Source organism: Microplitis mediator, chromosome 5, assembly GCF_029852145.1.
Source record: "Microplitis mediator isolate UGA2020A chromosome 5, iyMicMedi2.1, whole genome shotgun sequence".
Classification (NCBI taxonomy): Eukaryota; Metazoa; Arthropoda; class Insecta; order Hymenoptera; family Braconidae; genus Microplitis; species Microplitis mediator.
In genome coordinates this window covers 13,095,081-13,123,056 of record NC_079973.1, presented here as the reverse complement: position 1 = coordinate 13,123,056, position 27,976 = coordinate 13,095,081, and the positions used below count along the sequence as shown (strand labels likewise).

Genomic DNA, 27,976 nt, shown 5'->3' with positions numbered 1-27,976 from the left:
AAACCTCATTGAGAACTTCGAGACTTAAATCCAAATTTGTTTTTTGACTCGGGCAAGCACTGGTATAATACTCGAAATTGACTATTAATTAATATCTTGCATACGAGAACTCACGCTGCAGAGAATTGTTTAACTTACGATGCACGGAAAAAAATAAACTTTAAAAATTAGCATTTGAAATTACAACCCGGAACCCAGGAGTCAATATGGGGGATTTTAACATTCCAAATAATAAATTTTATAACACGTGTCGTCAATTTTCTAAGTATCAGTTACGATTTTCAAAGTTCAAATAGTACTCTCCTAAAATAAATCAATGAAAAGTAGTCCAATCAGTGAATATTCATTGCACAAATAGTCCCAAGTATATCACTAATTCAACCAGTGATATACTTGGGACTGATTCGCAGTGAATATTCACTGATTTGCAGTAATTTTTACTGATTCATTTTAAGAGAGTAATTTTTCTTGCATAGATAATAAATTTTCGTACTTGTCCTGTAATTATTTACGTTTTAATCATAAATGAAAAAATTACTATTTAGAATGATAGTATTTACTGATTACTTTATCATTATATTACCTGTCATTCTCAATTTATATAGTTCATTTTTTACCATGTGGTTTTAAATATTATAATTAGGGCCGGGATTTTCGCGTCAATTTAAAAATAACAATTAATAATTAATGGTTTGAAATTTTAGATATTACGGGTAAAACATTGGTCTTATTGGAAAAGTTTTCAAACAAAAGTTGTAGGAAATTTAATTTTATAAAAAAAATGTCTGTTATAATTTTTTCTTAGGACTAATAATAAAGCCGTAATTTCAAAATTAAGATTTTCATAATTAACACAATTTGAATCATTCATTATGAATCTTAATTTTTGAATTACGATGAAAATATTGATCGTATAAGAAAATCATAAGAAACATTTTTTTTAGAAAATTAAATTTCCTACAACTTTTGTTCAAAAACTTTTTTTATAAGACCAATATTTTCCCCGTAATATAAAAAATTTAAACTATTCATTTCAAAATTAAAGGCAAAAATCTTGTCCCTAATTATAATAAACTTCCTGAATGTTTAAAAAAATAAGACAGATTATATTGTTTTAAACGAATGCTAAAAGAATTTATAAAAGAAAAATTGATTCAGAAATGAAGTTTATTGCAAAGTAGCTTTTGCTAAATAAATAAACGTATTCATCATACACTGTTAATATAAGAGACTATAATAGCTGCAAAGGCGAGCAAGCAAGTTTATATTAATTACAGAGTTATCTTATAAACAAAGTGTGCGTGCATGGGTCATGAGTGATTCATGCCAAACATGTCTCGTAACGATAGTAAATCGCCAATGTCACGAGATAACGTCAAATGAGGATTATGTCACAAATAAAATCAATAATTGTTTGTATAAATAAATAGCTTATTACATATTTATATATACTGTATAACTAATAAATGAAAATAAAAACCATTTTAATAATATGAATAAAATAAACTTTTACTTATGACTTATGGAATTTGTGACTTGGTAAGAAATTTTTTGGGAGCGTTGACCGAATCAAATGAAAGTAATCTTACTTAATGTTAGTCACTTTTAATTTATCAATCATACGTGAATAATTTTTATTTCTCATTGCATCATATTTAAATTTTCTCATAAAGAAAATTAATCAATTAAAACAAAAATTTACATTTCAAAAATATCAATTCTCAATAAAAAAATTAGTTATTAATTTTCCATCTTTTTTTAAATTTTATATATACACAGAAAAAAAGGATTTCTTAGTGCAAGAAATTTTTATTTGTCCCAAAAAAATTTTTCGAATTATAAATTGAAAACTTAAAATTTCTTGGAGCGAGAGTAAATTTTTTTAGAGCAAGAAAAAATTTTTTGAACCGAGAAATTTTTTCTTGTCTTAAGAAAATTTTTGTTTTCAGTTTATGACACAAAAAATTTCTTGCGCCAAGAAATTATTTTTTTCTGTGTACAAATATGAAGATTTTAAATTTAAATATCTTTGAATAATTTGAATGTTTTATAAATTTAACCCTACGTCCTTTTTAGTCTACAAAAAAAATCTCAAACGAAATCGAGTCTCATACGTGAGTTTATGGTGTACCATCCATGCGTTCATATACGTGTCGATGTAACACAAGATAATTCAAATATCTCTTTATAATATATATGTATAAGTAAACATAGAAAGAGGGTAAAAGTTACAGTAAGTATTTTCGGAGGTCAGTAACCATCAGCAATGTATCTGTATATTGTATTGTGTGTATTGTTGAGCCAAGACGGAAGAGCTTGAAGTACCGTTGTTCCTGGTTGGTCGTACATGAAGCATAGCAACTTAGAGCATTACATCGCAGGAACGAAGGAATCAGGGTCCCCACGAGTTTATATATACTCTCGGCTTATACTTGGTACCAGGTATCCTGCACCAGTGAATTTTCCGATGATAGTCACGAGAATGCCGAGACCGAACGAAGGCGCTTTGCTTCAAATGTGTGTAAGATATGTCCATATAATGGTGTGTCTATGGATGTATTTCGATATAAAGATGTATGTAGGTGTATATGTGTGTTATATGTTGTGTGGATAGTGGTATGGTGTTGTTGTACACACATTATCAACACTATTACTAAAAGTAAAGAAGGAGGAAGACTATGTGTGATATAGCTTGGGTTGGTGTGGCGAAGAGAACGAAAGCAAAGTGGTTAATGTAATGTAATGTGAAGAGAGGACGATACGAATAGAAGAAGACGACAAAGAAGAAAAAGAAGAAGAAGAAGAATAAGTAAAGGGAGAAGTCACCGTGGCCGTAGAACAGCCTTCGAGGTGTAATGCCTCCTTCCTTTTCTTCGTCCCTGCCGCCATCGCCATCGCCATCACCACTGACGTTGTGCGCTTCTGGCCTTCCTATACCTATATTCACCTTCTGAGCTTCAGTACGTACCACGCGGCTTGTACGAAACAACCGTTCATTAAGGACGTCGACCACATTGAGGTGATTCCCCTCAACAAAGTGTCTAAAGACTATTTTTTAAATTTGTTATTTATCATTTTTTTATTTTGTTTGTATCGTTACACAATTTTTATTATTTTTAATACTTTATTTAAATAATTTAATGTACAAAATATATACCAATTATTTATTTTTTTATATTTATTCAATTTATGTGACACATTAAATGGGGGGTTGTGATGAACGCGAAGAGTGAAAAGTAAAACAAAATAGATGTTTATATAAATATATATATATTTTTTTAATGTAACTTTTGGTGGAAGTGTTTTGTATAAATATACTTGTTGTTACTTAAAGAGAAGACAAAACTCTTACGGATAAGACTTTGTGTTGATTTAAAAAATTTATTTTTTGGATTAAGCGACAAAAACAATATACTTTTGCACCTTATTGAAGATTTTCATGGGAAAATAGACATGACAATTGGCTTAAGGTTTTTTTAAAACACTCATTAATCATTCGTACGTCAGACTAAGGTAAGCTAATTTTTAAATACTAAATTTAAAAACTAAGATGTTTAAATTTAAACTAATAATTTATTTGAATTTCGCGGTCAAAAAAAAAAGTTTTTATACCGATGTTACTTGTATGTAATATTGGAGTATTTTAAATTTCCCGCGAAAATTTAAAATTTTCAAAAAAAAGCAAGTCACTGATTTCGGTGGGATTTTTAAAAATTTAAAATATTTCTTCACTCGTTTAATTTATAATAGTAGAAGCTAGTGAGTAAGAAAGTACCTAACCTACGGTCGACTCTTCCGTCACTTTTTGCCGGCGTGTTCGCACATCCAAGGTCATCATAAAAAAGGCGCTTTAGCTATTGCTAAGCTCAGCTCTTGAAGGCCAAGATATCGAAAGTGTCGAGAGTCTATTACCTAAAAAAAATTTTTTTATTTGGCAATCTGTAAGCCTTAGATTCTATAGGGTCTATCCAAAGGATCTGATTTTTTTTTATTATCATCATTATTATAATTTACGACATGATATATGTTGAAATTTACCTATACATGTTGGCAAAGATTTTGTTGGCCTTCATTCAAACCCAAGGACTCTTTCAAATTAATCTACGACCATATTTTTTATTTCGTAATTCGCAATGAAATTTACTTTGTGAAGAGGCTGGTTACGAAATATATATATATATGTATAGGCATATCTATATAACATAACATAATATATGTAAAAAAAAATCTTAAAAAAATTGCATAAAGACTTGATTTGCTACATTAGATCATTATAAATTCGTTGCTTGTGTAATTCACTTTTACTTATATGTTAACTTTATTATAAAACCATTATAACAGTCAAGAATCCTCAAGGTTAATGTAGACAATTATTTAAATCCGTAAAGTTACAACTTGTAATGAGTAGATTAATGGTAATTATAATAGTAAACGAAAGAACAATTGACTAAAACATACGTAATTCTCCAAAGAAAACATAAGACCGTTAAATCTACGAATGTATTTCCTAATATGATATAACAGAGTACCGTTGCTCTTAAAGAGGAATAAAAAAGTAGACATGAAGAAAAGGGAGAAGACAAAAAAATAAAAAAGTAAATGGAGGAAGCACCCGTGCGCCATTTGGTAGATTCATTGGGGAACTGCTTTGCTTGAACGGAACTTGAAAAAGGTAAGCATCAACAAGAAGAGTTCTATGCTCCAGCATACAACGGGATTTTGTCGGAATAAGAAAAAAAGAGATAAAAAAAATGCTGTTACTGCATGGTAAAAAATTTAAAAGAAATAGTCTCACTCTCAGCTCACATCGTTTTTTTTTTTTCAATAGTATATATAGTGGTGTACGTAATAGTATATCTGTGTTGTGTAAAAGGAGCGCGAAGAATAAGAAAATGAAAGGGCCTTCGAATGAAATAACGGACAAGGATGAGACGGAAATCCGAAGGCCACTATTGTTCGATCCGGATATTAATTTATTTAAAAATAAATGAATTCAATATCCCATATGCTTGTATTTAAGCTGGTTGTTCCTTAATGGTACGTTGAACTTTGCTTGTTAATTTATTTATTGGCCATAAAAATGCGCGGTTTTTGTCTCTTCTTTCAAAAGAATTATCAATAATGATGTTTGTAATATGACAATATGGTTTAATGCTGTTGGTACTATCGGAAAAAAAGATCGAGTAACAATACAGACAATAAATGAACTGCAGGTACTTGTATTAGTGTAGCGTAATGTGACATAACGGTATCTCTGGTGTCGCGGGAATTGACTAGAAAGATACAAATTACTATCTCTTTATTTTAGGGTGGGGGTGGTCATGACACTAGTAGCAGGACATTAACAACCACAGCGCCAGGGTCGAACAATCGCCAAGAAACAGTCGGGTGGGGGTCGGTTTATTGGAACGGTCATTGCACTTTTTAGATGAGCCACCAATTGAAAGGATCTGCTCTCTCTCTCTTGGCAAAATCTTTCGTTTAGGTGTTTTTTTTATTTTTTATCCAAGTAGACCAACTAATTAGGGATCTCAGGTGATGAATTTTCTAGCTTTGGTAAAAAATGACATTAAATAATAAAATGTAACTTGAAATTAGGGCATTAATCGTTAATTGCATGGTTAAATTTATGATAATTTATACCATTGATTTATTTACTTATTGTCTATGCCCCCAGTTTAGATTCTATTAGTGCGCAATGCAGTGATAGTGCTAAAGTACCGTAATACACTATTTTCCCTGCGGAAATTGAACACCAGTGTTTCTCGTCACAAAATATTATTTCATTTTTATTCCATATTACACGGTATTTAATACATTTCATCTTTATTACACTTAATTATTTTTTAATTTATTATTTTATAAGTTCTTATGCAATTTTTTTTAACGAACTTAATCTTTTATTTTTAAAAATTTGAAATATAATCACATCACAATTAATATTTTTATTAAAATCTTAAATTACTTTCTTACATATTTTTGTCTACTTTTTTTTTTATAAATTGCATTCAATGCTTAAAATGACACTGAAGTTGGCCACGATCCTGAAGTTAACAGACAATGAAAAATTTTTTGATTTTTTTTGAACAATTAAATTTGAAGAAAAAAAAAACTAAAAATATGCACATGCAGAAAATTTAAAAGACTACAAGTGCAATTTTTTTAAATATTTTTTTTTTTCCGAATTTATCGTTTTTTAAAAAATCCAAAAATTATTAGACGTCAATATCATAAGTTGGTCGGCGCCTAATAACATTTGGATTTTTTTTAAACGATAAATAATAAAAAAAAAATATTTGGAAAAATTGCATCTATAGTTTTTTAAATTTCCTACATGTGCATTTTTTTTAGTTCCTTTTTTTTTTTTGTAACTAATTTGTTAAAAAAAAATTCTAAAATTGTGAATTTCAGAATCACTGCTTAAATACTATCGATGTGAGTAATAGCGCAATGCTTAAAAATATACATACGTCCGACGCATTTTTTTTAATATCGATGAAATTATGTCAAAAAAAAAAAAAAATTATCAAGAATTCGTAAGAAAAATGGTATTTTCATGATGATACTGAAGTTAGCAGACAATTACCAATTTTTGAATTTTTTTTTTACAACTCGATTGAAAAAAAAAAAAAATATGCACATGCAGAAAATTTAAAAAACTATAGATGCAATTTTTTAAATACTTTTTTTTTTATAATCCGTCATTTTTAAAAAAAATTCAAAAATTTTCAGACGGCGGCGAACTTGTGTCATATTTTCATGCGTGAAAATATTTAAATAAAATTTTTTTAAAAAGATGTTTAAATATTTAAACAATAGTAATTATTTAAAGCATTAAAAGTTGAGGCAAATAAAAAACATTTATGTCATTTATTTAAAAAAAATATATAATTCATATGTAGGATAGCAAGTGCAGCACATAGACGTACATATAGTAATTGAAAATATTTATACATATAATAAATATAAAAACATATATGATATGAATTTATACAGGATAATGTAAAAGAATTGACGCAGCGATGGTGGCAGTGGTAGTGGTGGTCACGAGTACTAACGTAGCACAGGCAACCGCTAAGTCAACGACCGTTCTACATTGACGCGTTGCACTGAGTGCCGCACGAGTTGAGTAAAGTCACGGCCAGCCGTCAGCCGTGAGATTCCCTCTGTACACTTTATATATATATATATATATATATACACACACATATGTCTTGCTTTGCTTTGCTCTTTGTTTCTTTTTCTTGATTGCATTCGCTCTCTCTTTTTCTACGTACCCTTGTCCGCTGAGGGTCGGATGCATCTAGCGACAGACATAATGTAAATGTTACTTTCAAACATGAAATCATTTTTCAGGTGGATCTTGATGACAGCATTTGATCGTATCTGAAACAAAAAAAAAATTCTTTTTAATTTTTATGATCAACACAGATAAAAATTTTCAGTTTTATTTCCAACGAATCAAAGAAAAAAATTTAAAATCTAAAAAAATACATGTGTAGAAAATTAAAAAAACTATAGGTGCAATTTTTTAAAATATTTTTTTTTTTACAATTTATCGTTTTAAAAAAAATCCAAATCTATTAGACGTCGGCGAACTTCAGTATCAAATTTTTATAAATAAAATATTTTGTTGGACTTGAGATCTTATCAAAAAAAAAAGTTGAATAATTTTGTTGAATTTGAGTTGTAACACTCGTTGCAAGACGGTATATTTGTATACTTATTCGTTATATAAGGTGAAAGGGCGACTGTGGCATTGACATTGACGTCTTGAGAGTGTATAATTCCAATGCGGAAACGACAAATTCGATTATTCAATCTCTTTCGCAACTATACTACAGGCCATTTACCCTTTGATAATCATTATTTATTCTTTTTAATTACATCATTGGTCCTAATTACTTTTTTTTATCGTTTGTAAAGAAAAAAAACTAAAAATCGGTATTTGTAATCTTTATGCACTTGTCTGTATATCAAGGATGCAATTTAAAGAGAAATGAAAATAAATAAAAAAATTTGTTTAAGTGAATGATTCTGGAAATTTTAATAAAAAAAAAATCACGAAGTAACGGATTTTACAATGAGAAAGATGGTTTAGGAAAAGGAAAGAGTGTAAGAAAAAGGAATCAAGTGTAAGCGAGAGACAGCGATTTTAACTGGGTTAGAAAGTGCGGTATCGATCTTCTATGCACTCAGAGTGAATTCAACCGGTAAAACTCTTTCCTACTTTACACATTAAAATACAAAAAAAAAAATTTATCTAGTTTTTTTAAATCTATTTTTCATAATTTCATAAATTAAATTTTTTTACAAAATTACCAAGTGATCTAAGAAATTTTTTATTATGAAAAATTTTGAATTCCAAGAAAATGTTTAGTTCCAAAATTATGATACTGAAGTCAGCTGAGGTCTGATAATTTTTTGATTTTTTTTAAAAATAATAAATTATAAAAAAAAAATATTTTAGAAAATTGCACCTTTAGTTTTTAAAATTTTCTGCAGGTGCATATTTTTATTTTTTACTATTTTTAATTGATTTGTTGGAAAAGAAATCCGAAAATTCTCAATGGTCTGTTAACTTATGATCCTGAAATTGACAAACGATCAAAAATTTTTTTATTTTTATTTAAACAAATTAATGAGACAAAAAAAACTAAAAATATGCACATTTAGAAAATTCAAAAAACTATAGGTGCAATTTTTTCAAATATTTTTTTTTTCATAATTTATGTTGAGAAAACAAAACCAAAAATTATTAGACATCGGCTAACTTCAGGATCATCCAAAATTTTATCATTTATTATAAAAAAAAAAAAAATTAAAAGCTAAAAATTTGTATTCTCTTTGCACAAAATAAAAAAAAGAAGGGGTGCAAGTCAAAGAATAATGATGAGGATCCATTGGTGTAATAATAATAATAAGGATAATAAGAGAATGAAACAAAGTAAAGTAAAGCTGCAATATCGACAAAGGTATCTGGGTTTTGCTTGGAGTTCAGGCCGTGTGAGGATGCCGCGTGCCGGTTAAACAAAGTGGGCTATTACAAAATGGGTTATGCAGCACAAGAGTGCCACGAGTTCAAAGACCTCTTTGCTTGGACTTGCTACGTGTTGCGAGAGTACCGCATTAAGTTAGCGAAATGATGTAGCGGCTCTTGCATATCTACGCCTTCACTACCTTCTTTTTTATCCACCTCTTTCTCTTTACTTCTCGACAACTTATACTCTACTAAATAATACACATCACTATAAACAACTAGTATTGTCGCACGCGTCCTCTTACACTATATATGTACATAAGTATCTTCATATATATGACATATCCTAAAAACTTTTCTCATGTCATTTTATACATACGTTAATTTAGCGCAACTCATGTTTCGCACTTCGTTGACTGTTACTACTTACGCTACGTCAGAATTAACACATACGTCGCTTTATGTACTCTTTACATTCCCTATATATTTTTTTTATTTAACTACCGCCCATATTATTTATGCTAAATCGAGTACACAAGAAATAAAATTAAAAAATATGTAAATAAAAAAAAAAAAAAACGAGTTAAGTGTAACTGTAAATGACATTCCATATACACTAAAAAATGATAATGAAAACGAGGAACCGAGGACGTTGGTATAATTCGCAGTCGATAGCAAGTAAAAAGTTCAATGTCCTCTGATGATCCTGTTGAGAGAGAAACGAAGAAAGAGAAAGAAAGACAGAGGAAGAACCAGAAAGAGAATTTGGCTTTGACGCACCCGAGAAAAAGTACATTGATCTTTACAGCAGGAGGCAGGTATACAAGAGATACAAAAACTTGAGCGAGATAGACAGTGGAAAAAAAAAAATAAGATAATACTCATACTAATAAATTTTAAGTAACACTAAAGATATATATGTATATATATACTAGTTTTTATTTTTTAACTTCTAGAAAGATATACTGACACGTGTATAAAACGTATCATCCTTAAATCCAATCTGCCACGAGTTCAATGAACTATCCCCACTTTTTCAACCTCCGGTTTTGCGGATTCGAGGTCCTGCGGTCCAAGAATCCAATCCTCATCTTACTTTATTTTTTACTTGCCCAGTTTTTTATTTTAATCATAATTATAATCATTATATTTACCCTCAAATCAAAAAAATTTGACAAATTAAAAAAAAAAAAATTTAAAACGTTTATGCGATAATTAAAAAAAAAGGTTCTAAATTTTTTAAATTCTGTGTAAAAGTCATTGACCTTTTTTGTGTATCATATAACTAAAAATTCGAGTGTTAAACCGGCGTTGCGGTCTTACGAGACCGAAAATGAATTCGGTTTTACTTTTGGCCGGGCCACCGATTCAAGTCTGGTGTCTCGTGTATTCCTTTCCCCTCAATAACAACAGCACCAGCAGCAGCAGCAACAGCAGCAAAGTTGAAACGGTACTCTGTATAGTATCTGGTATATAACGGTTCGCGTTACATACCCGAGCGTATGTACCCATGGTCAAAGCTAAAGTCATGTTCACTTGAATTCATAGGAACATGTTTATAGGATAAATATAAAAGTAAATAGATAAAAATATTGTTTTTTATATCAAACAAAAAAAAAATTAGCATCACGAATAAAATAAATAAATAGACATGCACAGAAAGAGAGAGGACAATCGGTATGCACTGATAATCGCGAAACACGTAAGATTGTCGTATAAATTGACATAAGTAACGTTACAATTTTACCGTATTCAATATATGGATAAATATATATCCTTTTATTTTTATATATTGTCTCCTTGGTCTTTCTACTTTATTTTACTCGTTTTTATGGCTGTTATGTCTTTGTCGATCATGTGGGTTTTATATGTAACTATCAAGAATTACTATTGTACATTACGTAGGAAATTGTGTGTACAGTTACAATCCTCCCCGTTATAGACCGTATTGATTCAATTTTGTTTATAATGTATGTGATGACATTAATACACAATACGCACGCGGATATTTCCCGCGTTAATGTCTATGTCAAAAATTTAAGCTCTATTTGGCGAATATATAGACCAAAAAATAATAAATATATGTATCCATTTGTGAAGGATTAATTTATTGTATATCTATTATGTATTGATATAAAAAAAAAATATATATTTTATAAAAAGTAGAAAATCTATATAGAATTGATTAAAATGATACTTGTGGTCCAAGTCCAAGTCCAGATGGTGAGGTGATTATCAAGTGGGACAATGACCGGCAGAGACCTTCTTTTGAGCCCGCAACCGGACGAGTATAACCAGCAGAGAGAATGAACGAACGCCCTGATGACGAACTTGTACTTTACTTGAGGTTATACTAAGAAATAGTAGTGGTAAAATATAGGAAAGAAATTGAGAGGGGAGAAGACACTATATATTTATATACATATATATAAACTTATTTATGAAGAAGAAAGAAGACTCGCTAATTCACTTACTCGTTACTTTTCCGGTTTACATTTGCCCACGATCGCCTACAACACCGATTACGGGAGATTTCTTGTGAATGTGATCAAGGTACAATGAACTCGATGAGAATTTATCCAGTTATATATATGTACTATTAAATCTTTATTTCATATTTATATACACGTTACATTTCCCTTCATGGATATTGTAACAATTAATTAAATTTAATTATAAAAAAAAACTATAAATACATTGATATGTATTATTGATATATATTATATGCTCGATGATATATGAATTTGAATTACCCGACAAAAAAATATGTACACATATATACTAAATTGATGTGAGCCGTCATTGGGACTTATGAGAGTGTAAAAACGATCATAGAAATGTTATCTGGTACACATGGAGTAAACTTCTTCGAGAAGTCTCGAGATCGACGACCTGAAGACGTATCTGGGTTAGTAGTCGTCGCCGATTCACGCGGAAATTCTTCGCTAGTCGCTCACTCACACGGGCGAGATCGTTCAAGTGAACACAAGAAAATACTTGGAAAAGTGAAATTTTCATTCAATAATACCATTAATTTTTCAAATCTACTATCATTATTAATTTTTTTTTTAATGACAATCATCAATAACCTTATTCCAATATATATATATATAATAAATTATAAACTATATTGTGAATTATGAATGAGAGATGGCTGGTGTCTGCATTCCTGAGCCTTCTCGAATTCGCAAAGTTCATTGACCTCATGCTAAAACACCGGTACTTTTAAAGGATTTCTATAACGAATATTCAATTAATTCAAATTAATTTATAAATAAATTTAATCGTGTGTTATCGATGAGTAAATTTATTATTTTTCAATAAATAAAATTTTTTTTATAAATAACGTTGAACTTTATAAAGGGTTTTACCCTCTACCGTAACTATTACTGTCACTTATTTGACTTTGATGTCTGGACGCACAGCGAAAGTAACAGGACAAAGAAGAAAAAAATCCATGCTGTCAATTTAGTAAAAATTAATAAAGGTATAAAGCATAAAAAAATAATATGTAACAATAGATTTCTTTTGAAGTAAAAGAAAAAAAAAATCTCTAAGGAAATGGAAAATAATATAAAGTATGATCGAAGAATTACGAGGGGATGAAAATCGAAAGAGAGTGATATTGATGTGAAAATGAGAGGGATTGTGAGAGGGTGGCTGACGGGGGAGTAATAAAAGGTAAAGAGGGAGAGGGCGCTCTTGGCAGCGGGTCGATTGAAAGCGCAGGAGAGAAATGCACCAGAGCTTCGGCTACTATGGGTTTTGCTGGTGCTGCCTCTCGTTGCAGCCATATATCTATAGTAGTAAATATATATATAAAACTTGTACATGCGCCACCAGCCAATACCAACTTAGGCGAGCCAAGCCGACTCGTGTTGGGCTAGGTCAGGTCTACCCGAGTTCCACACTGTGCCATCAGCGAAACCCTCGTCGCAACGAGCTTCGCGAGTTGACAAAAAAATTTTCCATTTGTGGTGTGAAAATTTCCTGGTTTTTAAATTTAAATCAAAGACGAACTTAAAATATTTTTTAAATCATTTTCACCCTCATCTTTTAGTAAAATAAATAAACGATAATTTATAAAATTACGAAATATTTATTTAAGTGTCGGTAATAAGTAACTCTATTAGTTTGTTTAAAAAACTAGTGTAAATGTATGATCGTTAACAAAATTTTTTTTTTTTTAACAAGTGATTTTAAAAAAATTAACAAATAAATTTTAGTTTTTTTAGTAAAACATAAATTTTTTTTTTTTTTTTTTTTTTTTTTTCATTAAACATTGAGCTGCAGTGTAAGTGTATTTATGTGGCCCAATGTAGGAAGGACATGCGCGATGTAAAAAGAGAAAGGGAACTTGGAAAATCTTTGAGATTTTTTTTTAAATGACACTAAGAGTTTTTGAATGGGCGACTCCCAAAAATCAAAAGTGCGGATGACGATAAAAAAAAATCAATAAACTATTTAATTTAAAAAAAAATAAAAATAATTAATAAATAAATTTGAACTTGAAACAAATATCAATACAAAAATATAAAAATAATAAATACATTAAACTGATCTTCCTTAACAACGACTCGCACAAAAAATAATACTTTTTTAAATTTTAATTTCCAACATCGAAAATGAATAAGACTGATTACTTGAACAGTGTTTATTCTTGATAAAGAAAAAAATAATAATTGAAACATTAAATAAATAAAAAAAAATATATAGTGATTGGTAGGCGCGTTCTCCAAGCCTATGAAGGCTCACCGATGTCCTGATAATCGATAAAGGTTCTTGAAAACGTGTCGTAACACATCAACGATCGATTGGCAACTACATTTTATTTTATTCGTAAATGTTTAAGATAATTATTAATCATATAAAAAAACTAAACAGTGTTTATAATGTAAAGAAATTAAAAATTGTAATCATGACTGATGAAATTTCTTTAAAAAACCACAGGATTACATAAACTAAAACGCTAAACAAAAAAAGAGACTATTTGATTTAAAATTATTAAATTTTAAATAATTGGAATTTAATTGCCGAGTAATTTGAAAAAAAAAAACAATAAGTGTACGTATATTAATTATATTAGAGAATAATTATAACTATGGGTAAAAATATAAACGTCGATAGTCGATTTAAATCCAAAAATGGAAAGGTATTTTTGTCGAGGATGATTCTGGGTTTATATTCTCTTTAGCCCCTGCCGCCCACATTACCTCAACCCTCCTCTCTGTCCTCTCGCTTGCAGTCGATCAATGCATGGACGGGTTTCACTTTCGCGGTGTTAAAGCGTGCAAGCTCAGTGCAACGACGTCATCTATTTTTTTTTCTTTGTTCATTTATAAAAATCGTTTCTCTCGATTACTAGAAGAAAAATTAAAAGAAAAAAAAAATTCCCATTCACTTTCAATCAAAAATTAATAAACTAATGAATTTTTTTTTTTTTTTTAAATCAAAAATCGTTAAAGTTAACAACTGCCGAGATTTTTTCGCAGCTTAAATTTTTTTTATCATAATTTTATTTAAATAATTTTGTTACATATGAGGATTGTAACAGAAGGTACTATTTCAATAAACTATATATATATATATATATATATATATATATATATATATGTACTGCAATTATTAATAACATTATTAAAATTATATGATGTTATGAAAGACACTGCAATAATTTGAATTTAATAGTCGATGGTTTGAATTGAAATGTCAAAATGTTGAGCGGATGAATTTAAAAATTTACCAATTTATCGATAAACTATAAATATTAAGGTAATTGATGATGTTATTAATGAAAAACCATTTTCAATATCTGTCACAGTGAACAATGGAGGCTAGCGAGTGGGATCACGCGACCCTTAGGGAGGAGGAGTTTGAACTACACGCGGTTTACTTGGTACCGGATGTCTCGACGTCGGCGAACGAGTCAAATCGGGCGGAGGCATCATTACCGAGAAATCTTGTTCTAAAGCAATCTCAAGCACTTAATGATGTACGTATTTATTTTTATTTTTAAATAATATTTTTTAATTAATAACAGTTATGATAATATATTTTTTAAGTCATCATATTAATATGTTCTTTATTAATTAACATTTTAAGCTCCGGATACAATTTTTTGTATCTATTTTTAAAATATCAAAAATTGTTTTCACAAAAAAATTTTTATTTGTCTGAGGCATGACACTCAATCCCTTAAAATTAAAAAAAAAATCATTTTTATTTTGCAGTTTATTTTTTATTGATTTAAGGAAGACCACTAGTATAAAATTTTGAAAAATCAATTCATTTTTTTTTTGCATATTTCGAAAGTCTATACCTTCAAAAATAACACTACAATTTCTAGTCCATGCCTCGAATATTTATTTAGAGTTACAGCCATTTAAAGAGCAGCCACTTATCGGTTCTCAAAAATATATTTTTCAAAATTACTGCATCTATAACTCGAAGACAAATCATCCGATCGACTTGATTTGAATTGCAATTTTTTTTGTATATTTTTTCATGTACCATAAACCTTCAGTTTTTCGATCGAATCAAAAATGTAATTTTGACAGGCCAAAAATCATCAAATTTTCGCGCAAAATTTGAAATTTTTTTTAACAACTCCGCCATTTTGTTAAGTTTCAATTTTTTCTTAGCCCGGGGTCATGGTACGAAAAATACCTTTTAGTTTAATAAACTTTTTGGTTTTTTTGATTTCCGGTACTGTGAAGGTCACTGCAGCGGGAGGAACTTTTTTTTGAGCGTTGGGAGATTGTGAATAACTTGCTGAATTTTGAATTTTTTCGTCAAAAAATTTTATCTTGTATTTATTATATATCCACAAATATATCCTTAAAACATTAAAACATTCCATGCAGTAGTTTTCTTTAAAAAAATTCCCAAAAATCATCGTTTTTTCAGGCGGTCGCACAGTGGTCTCTCTTAAATACTTCAATTTCAATGACAAATCTATAATAACGTTTCAATACTTTTTTTTTCACGGCTCAATGAGCTCAAATAAATTATAAAATAAAAGTATTTTTTTTTCCGTTTTATAAAAATTAAGATTTACCTGAAAATTACAAAAAAACGTCAATCAAACATAAAAAAATGCTAATCATTTTTACTAATCAATAACAGATTGATAAGGCTCTCTAATTAAAAAAAGAAAAACAAATTAATTTTTAATCTCGTTAAAAAAAAAAGAGTTCACGTATAGTATATATGTTTTCATATAATAAACAAAGTGATACATTAACAATTGAACTTATTGATACTAAACTTCAAACTACAAAGTATTTATAGAAAGAAATAATAAATAATTGAATGAAATATTGAACAAGTTCGATATTAAACGAAAAAGGTCAAATGTCATTTGATTTTTTTTAAGTTACATCGACATACATTAAATAATGAATTTATAATGTGTGTAGAGAGTATAATCTTGGGATTATTTTTAGTAGCTTTTATCTAATAACCGACTATGCATTACCTTGATAAATTAATTATTTCAGTTGACCTTTGAAATCGAGTGCATTGTTAAAATAGAAACACGGTTTTTAATTCATAAAAACTGTCACGATCTTGATTTAATTTTGTTCTCTTTCTTTTTATATTTGAATGAAACAAAAATAATTCAATTAATTAATGAATGGATCAAATACTAAATAATTTTTTTTTTTTTGTGGATTTAGGTTTTGGGTGTTTGGAGTACGAGTTATATCCCCAAGGGAACTCGATTTGGACCCTTAGTTGGCCAGCAATATACTAAAGATTCTGTACCAGTCGACGCCAATCGAAAGTACTTTTGGAGGGTAAGTTCTTAATTTAAATTAATAATTATTTAACATAAATGTTATGTCAAGAATTGACAGAAACGAATGTTTGTGGGTATTTGGCCCAAGCCGAAGCCTATATATATAGACCGGGAACCCCAGAGATCTTATATTAAGGAGAATAGGTGTATTTTTAAATTAATTAAACGATGTGTAAATTATAATTTCTATATTGCCAACTCAATTACAAAATTGTTGAGATGGAGAGATTATTCTCTGATAACACTGTTTGAGATAAGTACTAGATCATTTTTAGTTTTACAATTTTTCGGTACGTTATTTAAATCAGTTCTTCATAATTAATAATAAAAGTATTAGGTGGCTAATCAGCCGACTCTAATTTACAAATTCAAAATTATAATGAAAATAACATATTAGTATTTTTAATTTTACAGTACACGTACTCGAATTTTAATTTTATTATAATTCTGAGATTACTGAACTGAACACTTTTTATTTTTATTTAAAATTTAAATTTTTAATTACACGTGTTTGAATTTTAATTTTATTAATCGGATGTTACTAAACTGAACATTTCAAAATTTTATTTAATATTTTAATTATTTTGCTATACCTGTTTTCCTGTGTAAATACTTGATGAACTTCAAATTAAGTAGGAGAAGAGGGGGCAAAGTAGGTCCCTTAAAATTTTCAAAGCTTCAAAAAATTTGGGGGGCAAAGTGGGCCTCTCAAAATTTTCTATACGCCAATAACTTCGGACAGATAATAAGCTTATTGAAATTTCTTATATAATGAGGGTTAAAATAGACCACCAGAAACTGTTTATTAAATATAATTCATTAAGAAAGTTAAAGATAATAAAATTACGTTTTGAAGTTATATCGCAGCAGACTATTAAAATGACTTTTATATTATTAAAATACAATTGTTTCATAGTTATTTGCAAATATCACACGTGTAAAGAATAAAAAATATCAAATCCCAAATTTTTTTTGAGGGCCCACTTTGCCCCTAATTTTCGATTTTTCAATTTTAATGAACGCAGCATAATGAAGTGAAAATAAGTATCAAGGGTCTAAAAAGAAGTAAATGCGAAAAAAAATGAATGATATAATTATTTTCCTTAAGGGGCCCACTCTGCCCCCCTCTCCCCTACTTATACTAGTTTAATATATACTAGCACTTTTCTTTTTCTTTTTCTTCATTGTAAAATAACTTGTTCGCAACTTGATGAATGCAGCCAGAAGAGCGCGAGACTTTTTTTTTTTCCTTGTTGGTTATCTTCCCGATGGGGCCACGTGTCAGGAGACTTTTCTTTGTTCTTCGGGCCCAAAATTTTCTTATCTGCCCCTCTATAATTGTCACCTTTGTCGACGCAGGCATTATTCTCCCCACTAAGATTTTCCTTAATATATTTTGATGTTCACGTGGCTCATTGTATCTTTTAAAATTTTATGAATTAAACAAAAATTTTTAAATTAATCGGACGTAACATTAAACGTTAAACAAAAAAAAAAATTATGAATTTGATAAAGGTAAATGTTTACATATTTGTAATGTGAGATTTAAATAAATATCAATTGGTAGCACAGTGTAATAAATACAAAGCCATACAAAATAAAATCACCCCAGTAGTTTCGCTTTATATTGTCGTAATATGAGTGTGAAGTAATAACGATTTAAAATCCGAGAGGATGATAGAAATAAATAAAAAAGTTAACGAAGCCTGTTAATGGCAAAACAGGTTTCAAAACTTAGTGTTGAGAATTTATATCAATCTTAATTTATTGATAAATTTAAAGATTTTTTTTTTAATACGTAATTTATTATAAATATTATTTTTTTATATTCATCAGGTTTATAAAGACAATGAATTGTTTTACTACATCGACGGATACGATATCCAAAAATCTAATTGGATGAGATATGTAAATCCCGCGTACTCATCTGAGTCACAAAATTTGATAGCCTGTCAATATAAAGTAAGTTTAAAAAAAATTTTTATATGCATTTTTATATACATGTCAATCAATCAGTTAATAAAATTAGTAATTGATTGATTAAGAAAAAAGAGTTTTCATTTATCAAAAATTAATGGAAAAATTTTTTCTATTTTACAGATGAACATTTATTTTTACACAATAAAACCAATTCTACCGAACCAAGAATTATTAGTATGGTACTGTCGAGAATTTGCAGAAAGATTAAATTATCCATTTACGGGAGAGCTTATGCTTCAGCGAATACGCCAGCAAGTTCAACAATCGGCATTACCATCAAATGAAATACCAACATCATCAGATGTGTCAATTTCATTAAGGTAATTATATAAATAATTCCGTATGAAAATAACATATATGGTCAAAATATATGTAAAAATATATGATAAATATCAGAAGGTATATGTGACCAATTTAACTATATTTTCTGATATTTTTTTTTTATATTAAAAAATATAATATTCATCATATACGAGTCCGTAAATGTTTAGCATATATAAAATATATATGTCAATCATATACAAAAAATATATTTTTATCATATATGAAAATATATATTCTTGTCATATACGAAAACTATATTTTTATCATACATAAAAATATATATTTATATTGTGTATGAAAAAAAAAAAGTTTCTTATTCGTTTGACCAACTCCAATTAAATGAGATCTAAATTTTAATGTACTCTTTAAATTGCAGTTAAAATTTTCAAAATTAGTTAATTTGATGCGAATATATATACCCATATATATACATACACCGAATAAAATATATGCTTAAATATAACAATGAAAATATATGGTGCCATATTTAGTATAAATTATACGCTACCATATATTTCATTTCATATAAAAATTTTATATTTTTTGAATACAAAAGAAAATATATCAATACAATATATTATAAGGTAAATGTAAATGTATACATAGCTTAATAGAAAAAACATATAAGTTATATATATGAAATACATATATTGACTACTGTACATAATTTTATATTAAATCGGCCAAAATTTCTATATGATTTTTTATAATATACAATAAAATATATCATATATTTTTTTGTTGCAAACATATATGATTTTATATATTTTAACCATATATTGTTTTTTCATACGAAATAAGAAAGGGTTTATAAAATAACAAAACTGAATGAAATTTTTTTTAATTTATTAGCGAGAGGATAACCTTGAAGGACTCAGTAGTGTACGAGCGACGGTGTCAAATGACACCAACGGAAGGATCAGTGAGATCCGACGAGGGTTATCATTCAAACGGTTATCACGATGAGATTCTCACGCCGCCTCATGAAGAGAGCAGCGAATCAGACTCCGAGAACAACTACGTTCTTGACTTCAGTAAAAACACAAGAACAACATCCTCGTCGTCGCCACCATCACCACCACCGCCGCCGTCATCAAACGGCAACAGTGTGATAAAACAAGACACCGTAGTTATAAAAAATGAATACAGAAAAGTTAAGATAAAGATAAGCAAGACTTACAATAACTTCCAGTCAAGCAAAAATCAAGATATCAAAGACAAAGAAGAAATAATTCGTGCAGTAACACCGGAAATACCACAGAAATCAGCATCCCCGATAATCCAAAAAGCAACAATTATTTCTACATCAACAGACGATGATATGGAAAAAAAATCTAAAGCTTTTTACGAGCTGGAGGTGAAAGGTAATTCTCCTCCAATGTCTACGACCGGTCGGACATCATGTATGACAAGTCCAAGTAGTTCGATTCTAGAAAATATTCTTTTAAGAAACAATACTGATAATAATAACAACACTAATATACATCAAGTTCATAGTAATCATCATCAAGCTCAAAATCACAATCAAATTCATATAGATTCCGTAACCCCGCCACCTTCAAGCCCGACAGAAATGGCATACTCGTACAAAAAATCACACAGATACGGTAATATTTTGCCCTGTAGTCCAGATTCAAGTTCGAATTTACCTGTACAGACAGAGTGTACCAGTTCGTCGGTTAATTCAACTTGCAATGTACCTATGCTTCAAAGTTCAGTTAACCCGCACTCAAGTACGGGAAATCTTCTTCATCCTTGCAACTCCAACATTCACTCAGTCAGTGGTAATATTCATTCCAGTACGGTCTTAACATCAACGACAAGTGTCCTTCATCCTGCAACAAACAGCACTGGCGGTTGTCAAAATAAATCACGGAAAAGAAAAAGAAGTCCATCACCTACTACGACAACTGCATCAACGACACCATCACCATCTCTAGGACCATCAACGATAATGTATTCCAGCTCAAGTGCTCCCCATATTGAGTCAAATTATTCAACGCCGATAAATAATCCAAGTGTGTCACCATTGTCACCAATACAGTCACCATCATATCCATACGGATTATATCATCAAAACAGTACAGCGCATCAGCATATCGCGCCACTGTCAATAAATTGTTCGGCTTATTCACCAACACCCTCTAGTAATATTATTTATGAAAGAAATGACAGCAGAAGACATGAACCAAATGGTCATCAGCTGCCTACTTCGTCTACGATGCAAATCGATAACCAAGCAAATTTATTTGCTGGTACCCACAACCTCCACTTGGGCCATCATCCTGGTCTAACGATCCACACAAATTCTTCTTCGCTCAATAGATACTCACCGGCGAGTTCTCTGTCTCCGGATGATCACGCTTGCTCTCAGAGCGGTTCGCTCAGTCCTAATTCTCAAGGCTCTAGAGGATATCGGTCTCTGCCTTATCCGCTTAAAAAAAAAGACGGGAAAATGCATTACGAGTGCAATGTTTGCTGTAAAACTTTCGGACAACTGTCAAATCTTAAAGTTCATTTACGAACACACTCAGGAGAAAGACCATTTAAATGTAATGTTTGTACCAAAAGCTTTACTCAGCTCGCACATTTACAAAAGCATCATTTGGTGCACACAGGTAATTATTTTTTTTTTAAACAGGGTGGCCACGAAGAAATGATTTCAAAATTCCCTGATATTTCCCGGTTTTCCAGTAAAGTTTTTCACATTTTTCCCTGATTTAGAAATTTTATTTGTATCATTTAGATATTCAAAGTTTTTATTATATTTTCATTTTTAATAATTAAATTTGATAATTAAATCATAAGAGAAACCATAAAAAATGGCAATAAAATAAATCAATATTGCCTACTTTTGATTATTCGATGGTAAAAATGTATAAGTTAAAATATTTAATAAGAAATTTTATAATTTAAATAAATTCAAAATACACTAGTTGCAAAAATTAAGGAATATGTAAAAAATTTCGAATTTTTTAGTAATTTTCAACAGTTTGTAACTCGAAGGAAAATGGTCGTACAATAAAAACAAAAAGTCAAACTGTAGTTTCAAGTGTCTAGTTTTCTGATCTGGGTCTTTAAATTTTGTTATTATGCACGGTTCCGGAGCAATAAAAAATAAATCATAATTATCGAAAAAAATTTATCGAAGCTCGAAGACCGTTTTTAAGACGAGCAAAAATTTGGTAAATTTCTTTTTCGATAGTTTTCTTAGGATTACTCCGGAACCGCACATGATAAAAACATTTAAAGACCAGATCAGAAAACTAGACACGTGAAGCTACAATTTGCCTTTTTTGTTTTTGTCGTATGACAATTTTCTTTCGAGTTACAATCTGTTGAAAATCACTTTAAAATTTGAAATTTTTTGAATTTTGAATTGTTACAATTTAATTCCCGGATACTTTTCAAAATTCCCTGACATTTCCATTATATTTCCCGGTTCGTGGCGACCCTGTTAAATTTATAAATTAAATTTATGTTTTATTAATTATTTTATTTATTAAATCAGGCGAAAAACCTCATCAATGTGAAATATGTCAGAAGAGGTTTAGCTCAACTTCGAATCTCAAGACCCACCTAAGACTGCACTCTGGCCAGAAGCCGTACGCTTGTGACCTTTGTCCAGCAAAATTTACCCAGTTTGTTCATCTTAAGCTGCACAAACGACTGCATACCAATGAAAGACCTTACACGTGTCAGGGTTGCGATAAAAAATATATAAGTGCTAGTGGTCTCAGGACCCATTGGAAAACCACCAGCTGCAGGCCAAACAATATCGAGGACGAACTTGCTCTAGCTGCTGCTGTTGGTTCTCCCACTTATTATGAATATGGACCTGATGTTAATGTTGGTAAGATAAATTTTATTTTCAGTTTTTATATCTATAGCAGGGTGGCGAATTCTTTGATGAGAATATTTGCAATTAAAAATTAAATTTTTAATCCGTAATTAAAATTATATCGATCAAAATTACGAAATTAATTTTTAATTCAGAAACGTGAGATTAAATATTAAAAAATTAATTTTAATTCAGAGACGTGGGATTCAAAATTTAATAATTAATATTTAATTCTGCACGAGGGATTCAAAATTGAAAAATTAATTTAAAAGTACACACATGGAATAAAAAATCGAAAAACTAATTTTTAATCAGACAAGTGAAATTGAAAAATAAGTTTTTGAATTAACACGTGGGTTTAAAATTTCAAAAATTAATTCTAATTCAGGCACGTGGGGTTAAAAATTAAAAAATTACTTGTTAATTCAAACGCGTGGGATCAAAAATTGGAAATTACTTTTTAATTCACATACGGTACGCAATCAGATAAGTAATCAAGACAAAAAATTTGACAGCACCTATAACAGGAAAGAATACTGTTTTATTTGATCTTCAAGTTTAAAAATTTTGAAACTTACTCTTAATCGTCAGATATAATAGAATTTGAAACAAAAAGATCATTCATAGTTGAAACATTTAAGAATTAAATTTTTTAAATAATTTTCAGTGTAAACAGAGAATTTAAAATTAAAACAACACTAATCCGATGTTCGGAATTAAAAATTTTTTATTTAATTTTTGATTCGAAAATAGAAAATTAAAAAACAGAATGTAATTTTTTAATCCCCTTTAGCTATGGCTAATTAAAATTTTTGATTTACTTTTCAAATATAGAATTAGAGATTAGAAAGTAATTTTTTAATCTGGTTTTCCGAATTTAAATTTTTTATTTAATGTTTTATTTGAAAACGTAGATTTAAAAACCAAGCCATTACATTTTAACGCTACTTTACGAATTGAAAATTTGAAATTTAATTTTTAATTCAAAAATTTTGGATTAAAAATTAAAAAATTATTTTTAATTCAAAGATATTGAATTAAGAATTGAAAAACCATTTTTAATTTGTTTTTGGATTATGAAATATAAAAAAAAAATTAATTGAAGCACTAATGCAATTATAAATTTAATGCGCTTTGCAACCCTGATCTATAGTTTAGGATATATTTATATATAAATATTCTTTTTTTTTTTTGTAGGTAATATGCAAAAAGACTGTGAGTTAGAGCACATAGAAAATTATGAAAGGCGTAATAGTGCACATTCAACGTCGTTGCACAATCTGGACAATTCAGTGGGTCGACCGAGTGTTATAGAAAGCTCTCAACCACATATTATTGAATGTACTTAAGAGATAAATTTATCTAAAAGCTCCAAGTAGTCCAATATGATAATTGGACACAACCATGGGACCCTATGGCTTCGGATCTGCACAATCGGTGATAATTACTTCGAGTCTTATGCGCTAACGCAAGAAAAATTTTCGAATTTATGGATATTTAAACATTTTTATATATATATAATATATATATATATATATATATATATATATATATATATATATATATATATATATATAATCAATTTAAATAAAAGAAAAAACACCAATGCTTCCTTCATTATATATTTTTAAAGTTGCTAAATAATTTTTTTACTATAATTATTTTAAATTCAATATTTATATAAATATATGTCCACATAATTCGATAAAATATATTTCTTGCGTTGTTTATAATATAAATTTTGTACATTAGAGTACTTAATTATCTCCAATTGGCGGATTTTGTCGGCACCCGCCAATATTTAAAAATTGTTAAATTTAAAAAAAAAGAATCCAAAAAAAGAAGAAGATAAGAAGTAAATAATTAAAAGGTTTTAAAATACTTGAATTAAAAATATAAGAAAGGGTGAGAAGATGGGGAATATAAAAAAAAACCAGTGACGACACGACTGCAACTATACGAGACCTGTACCTGTATATATTAACATAAGGGATAATTATAATCAGTGATTAGGTAAATATATAATTTAAAAAAAAAAACAATATAAATATATATATATATATATATATATAAATATAAATATAGATATCAATAAATATTATTATTTGTATTGTCGGTTGGCCAAACGGTAGACTGTATATTAATTCAGTAATAATTAATTTATTAAATTTAAAATTATTAAAATATAATAATCAATCTATACACACATTAAACACCATTAATATACATTCACAATCGTCATATATAAAACATTTATATATTTAATATTATGTACATATATTTTTTTATAAAGATTTATCTTACGTTGCGTTGGCATAAAAAAAAACAAATTATAAATTACGTAAGTAAACCAATCAGTATTTTCTACTCATTTTTAAATCATTTATTTTTTTAAAGACAATTGTATATTATTTAGTTTTTTATTATTATTTAAACTTTTTTTCACACTGTAAAAAATCACAAGTGAATCCGGAGTGAATACGAATCAGCATTCACTCCGGTACGGAGTTTTAACACTGAAATAAATTTATTTTTGAGAAATATAATTATTTTAATAATTAATTGATCCAGATATTAATAATTAAACTTAATATATTATGTTTTTAATTTATAAAATGTTATTTCGTGGTATGGTTGATGTCAATCATATGACAGTTTGTGACTCAGTAAAACTATTAACGATGGAAAATAAAAAATAAATTTCTTTATGTACTTGAAGATCGAAACGTTTTTCGCTCAACGAAATCGAAAAAAATGTATGTAATTTGACTTTAAAGGTGACTTAAAAAATAGTTGAGGTGGCCTGCAATTTTCGGCTGCTGTGTGGAACTTTTCAGAAATCAAGATCCAGTAGTTTTTACTTTTCATTTCGTTTTTTTATTTCCGTTCCGGGAAAAATGTTCCGATCTTCGGGTACAAATTTCTTTAACTTCATAAGCATGAAATTTTTACGAGTGTAAATGTAGCAGACATGAAACAGATTTAAAATTATAAATAAGTAAGGGAAATAATTTTACAAAAATATTTCGAAAAAATGCACTTATTAATTTGAAAAGTTTTTAAATGCGCATTTTTTTAAAATTTTATTTTATTAATTTTACTCTATTAATTAATAATTTTAAATTTATCTGCCTGCTACATTCACACTCATTAATTTTTCATTATCAGCCGCTTACAATTTTTGAAAATTATTTCGCCTTGATATATGTAAAGCTTGTAATTATTTCCGTACTCAATATAAATGTTAAAATATATGACCGAACCGCACTATATATTAGTAATTTAATTCGCAAGTTTGTACTACGATTTCGTTCTACAATTTTTTTATAATAAATATTTTCCAAAATCCCTTCGGGGTGAATTTCACTTCGAAAAGTCAATGGATGAAAATTATCCGCGTTTACTTCGGATTCACTTGGTAAATTTTTGACAGTGTAAAAAATATATTTCATTAAAATTTTTTATTTATTCATTTAAATTATTTAATTCATTATCATATATTGCAACACTTCCATTAATATTTAAGCATATTTCTGTGACTATACTAGAGTTTTAGTTTACTACTGTATACAGTCTACCGCTTTATTAAAATAAAAAAAAATAAAAATAAAAAAAAAAAAAAAAAAAAAACGAAAACGTGCTTACAGATATTTTCATAGATAAGTGATTTATTACTAAAATTTAAATGGAGTAATTGATTAAATTTTCTTATTATGATAAGAAAACATATTTGATTTGACAGTCAATAAATTAGTGTATAATTTATTGATCGTCGCGCTATCCCTGATTAAAAATACTCATTGAAAAGTATTGAAAATTGTTTAAATTCTTTTCAATTCATACGGAGATTTTGAAAAATATTAAATGGAATTGAAATATCGATCATTTGAATACTCTCTAATTCTTATAATGGAATTCAAAAGTATTGAAAAGAATTCAATCTTTCATTTTAGAAAAAGATTCAGAAAGATTCGAAAATGTTAATTCATTTTAATTTATTTAAATTCAAGTCATAACTCGAAATATGGAACTATTTTAGTATTGAGAAAGATTCAGAAAAATTGAAAATTCTCAATTTCTTTCAATTCTTTTCAATCCTACACTCGATCCAAAATATGAAACTATTTTGGTATTGAGAAGCATTCAAAAAGATTGAAAATGTCAATTTATTTTAATTTATTTAAATTCAAGTCATAATTGGAAATATGGAACTATTTTAGTATTGAGGGAAATTCAAAAAGATTCAAAACTGTCAATTCATTTGAATTTTTTTCAATCCCACGCGTGACTCGAAATGTGAAATTATTTTGTTATTGAGAAGTATTCAGAAAGATTGAAAATGTCAATTCATTTAAATCTTTTTCAATCCAACTCTTAACTCGAAATATGGAACTATTTTGGTACTGAGGAAGATTCAGAAAGATTTAAAACTGTCAATTTTTTTCAATGTTACTCGTAGCCCTAAAATTCCAAACTTTTTTGTCATTGACGAGGATTCAGAAAGATTAAAAAATTTAATTTATTCGAATTTTTTTCAATTCTTTGGAAGTTTAGAAATTCTTATATTATTTTTAGATTCAATATAATGGAAAAGTATTAATTTTATGTCCATATGAAAACCTCGTGGAGTAGGATTTATTCAAAAGTATTCAATTCTCATCTTTTTCAATACTTTTCAATGAGTATTTTTAATCAGGGATTAAATAATAGTTTTAAAAATTTTAATTATTTAAAAATGATATATATTTAGGGATTCTTATTGACCGTAATTAAATCATTTAAATAATAAATTATCTTTGATAAGATTTTCCGAGGATTTAAATATTAAATCGCTATTCTATGATCATATTTCCAAGACGAATTTGCAGACTGATATTAATACAGCTGTCAGAGCTCACTATTTACGACGTAAGAACGGTAATTTTAAAATAAAAAGCAATAAAAATTTTTATTAGTGCGCTATTAAAAAAAAATAATAAAAATAATTTTTCTTTATCAATCGATCAGTACTTAATCATTATTTTTTTGTGTAAATAACTGTGTATTGTAT

General features: G+C 28.4%; 1 protein-coding gene across 3 annotated transcripts; it reads left to right on the top strand.

Annotated features, from left to right (window-relative positions):
- The first annotated feature begins 2,956 nt into the window (after positions 1-2,956).
- Positions 2,957-24,457, top strand: LOC130667734 (PR domain zinc finger protein 1). Of its 3 annotated transcripts, none has more exons than XM_057469556.1 (8): positions 2,957-3,513; positions 14,802-14,972; positions 16,660-16,779; positions 18,618-18,743; positions 18,882-19,081; positions 19,938-21,703; positions 22,597-22,938; positions 24,124-24,457. In XM_057469556.1, the coding sequence occupies exons 2-8, from the start codon at positions 14,808-14,810 to the stop codon at positions 24,273-24,275; spliced, it is 2,871 nt and encodes a 956-aa protein (XP_057325539.1). In that variant the 5' UTR covers positions 2,957-3,513; positions 14,802-14,807; the 3' UTR covers positions 24,276-24,457. The 3 variants fall into 3 exon arrangements, with proteins under 3 accessions (XP_057325539.1, XP_057325540.1, XP_057325541.1); XM_057469557.1 differs by lacking the exon at positions 2,957-3,513 and adding an exon at positions 13,308-14,044; XM_057469558.1 differs by lacking the exon at positions 2,957-3,513 and adding an exon at positions 14,409-14,537.
- The last annotated feature ends 3,519 nt before the right edge of the window (positions 24,458-27,976 follow it).

Excerpts from the sequence above, each read along its gene's own strand:
- LOC130667734 (XM_057469556.1), top strand. The coding sequence starts at position 14,808 with ATGGAGGCTAGCGAGTGGGATCACGCGACCCTTAGGGAGGAGGAGTTT. Across the intron at positions 19,082-19,937 it reads GATGTGTCAATTTCATTAAG|CGAGAGGATAACCTTGAAGG; the intron begins GTAATTATATAA and ends TTAATTTATTAG. Across the intron at positions 22,939-24,123 it reads TGGACCTGATGTTAATGTTG|GTAATATGCAAAAAGACTGT; the intron begins GTAAGATAAATT and ends TTTTTTTTGTAG.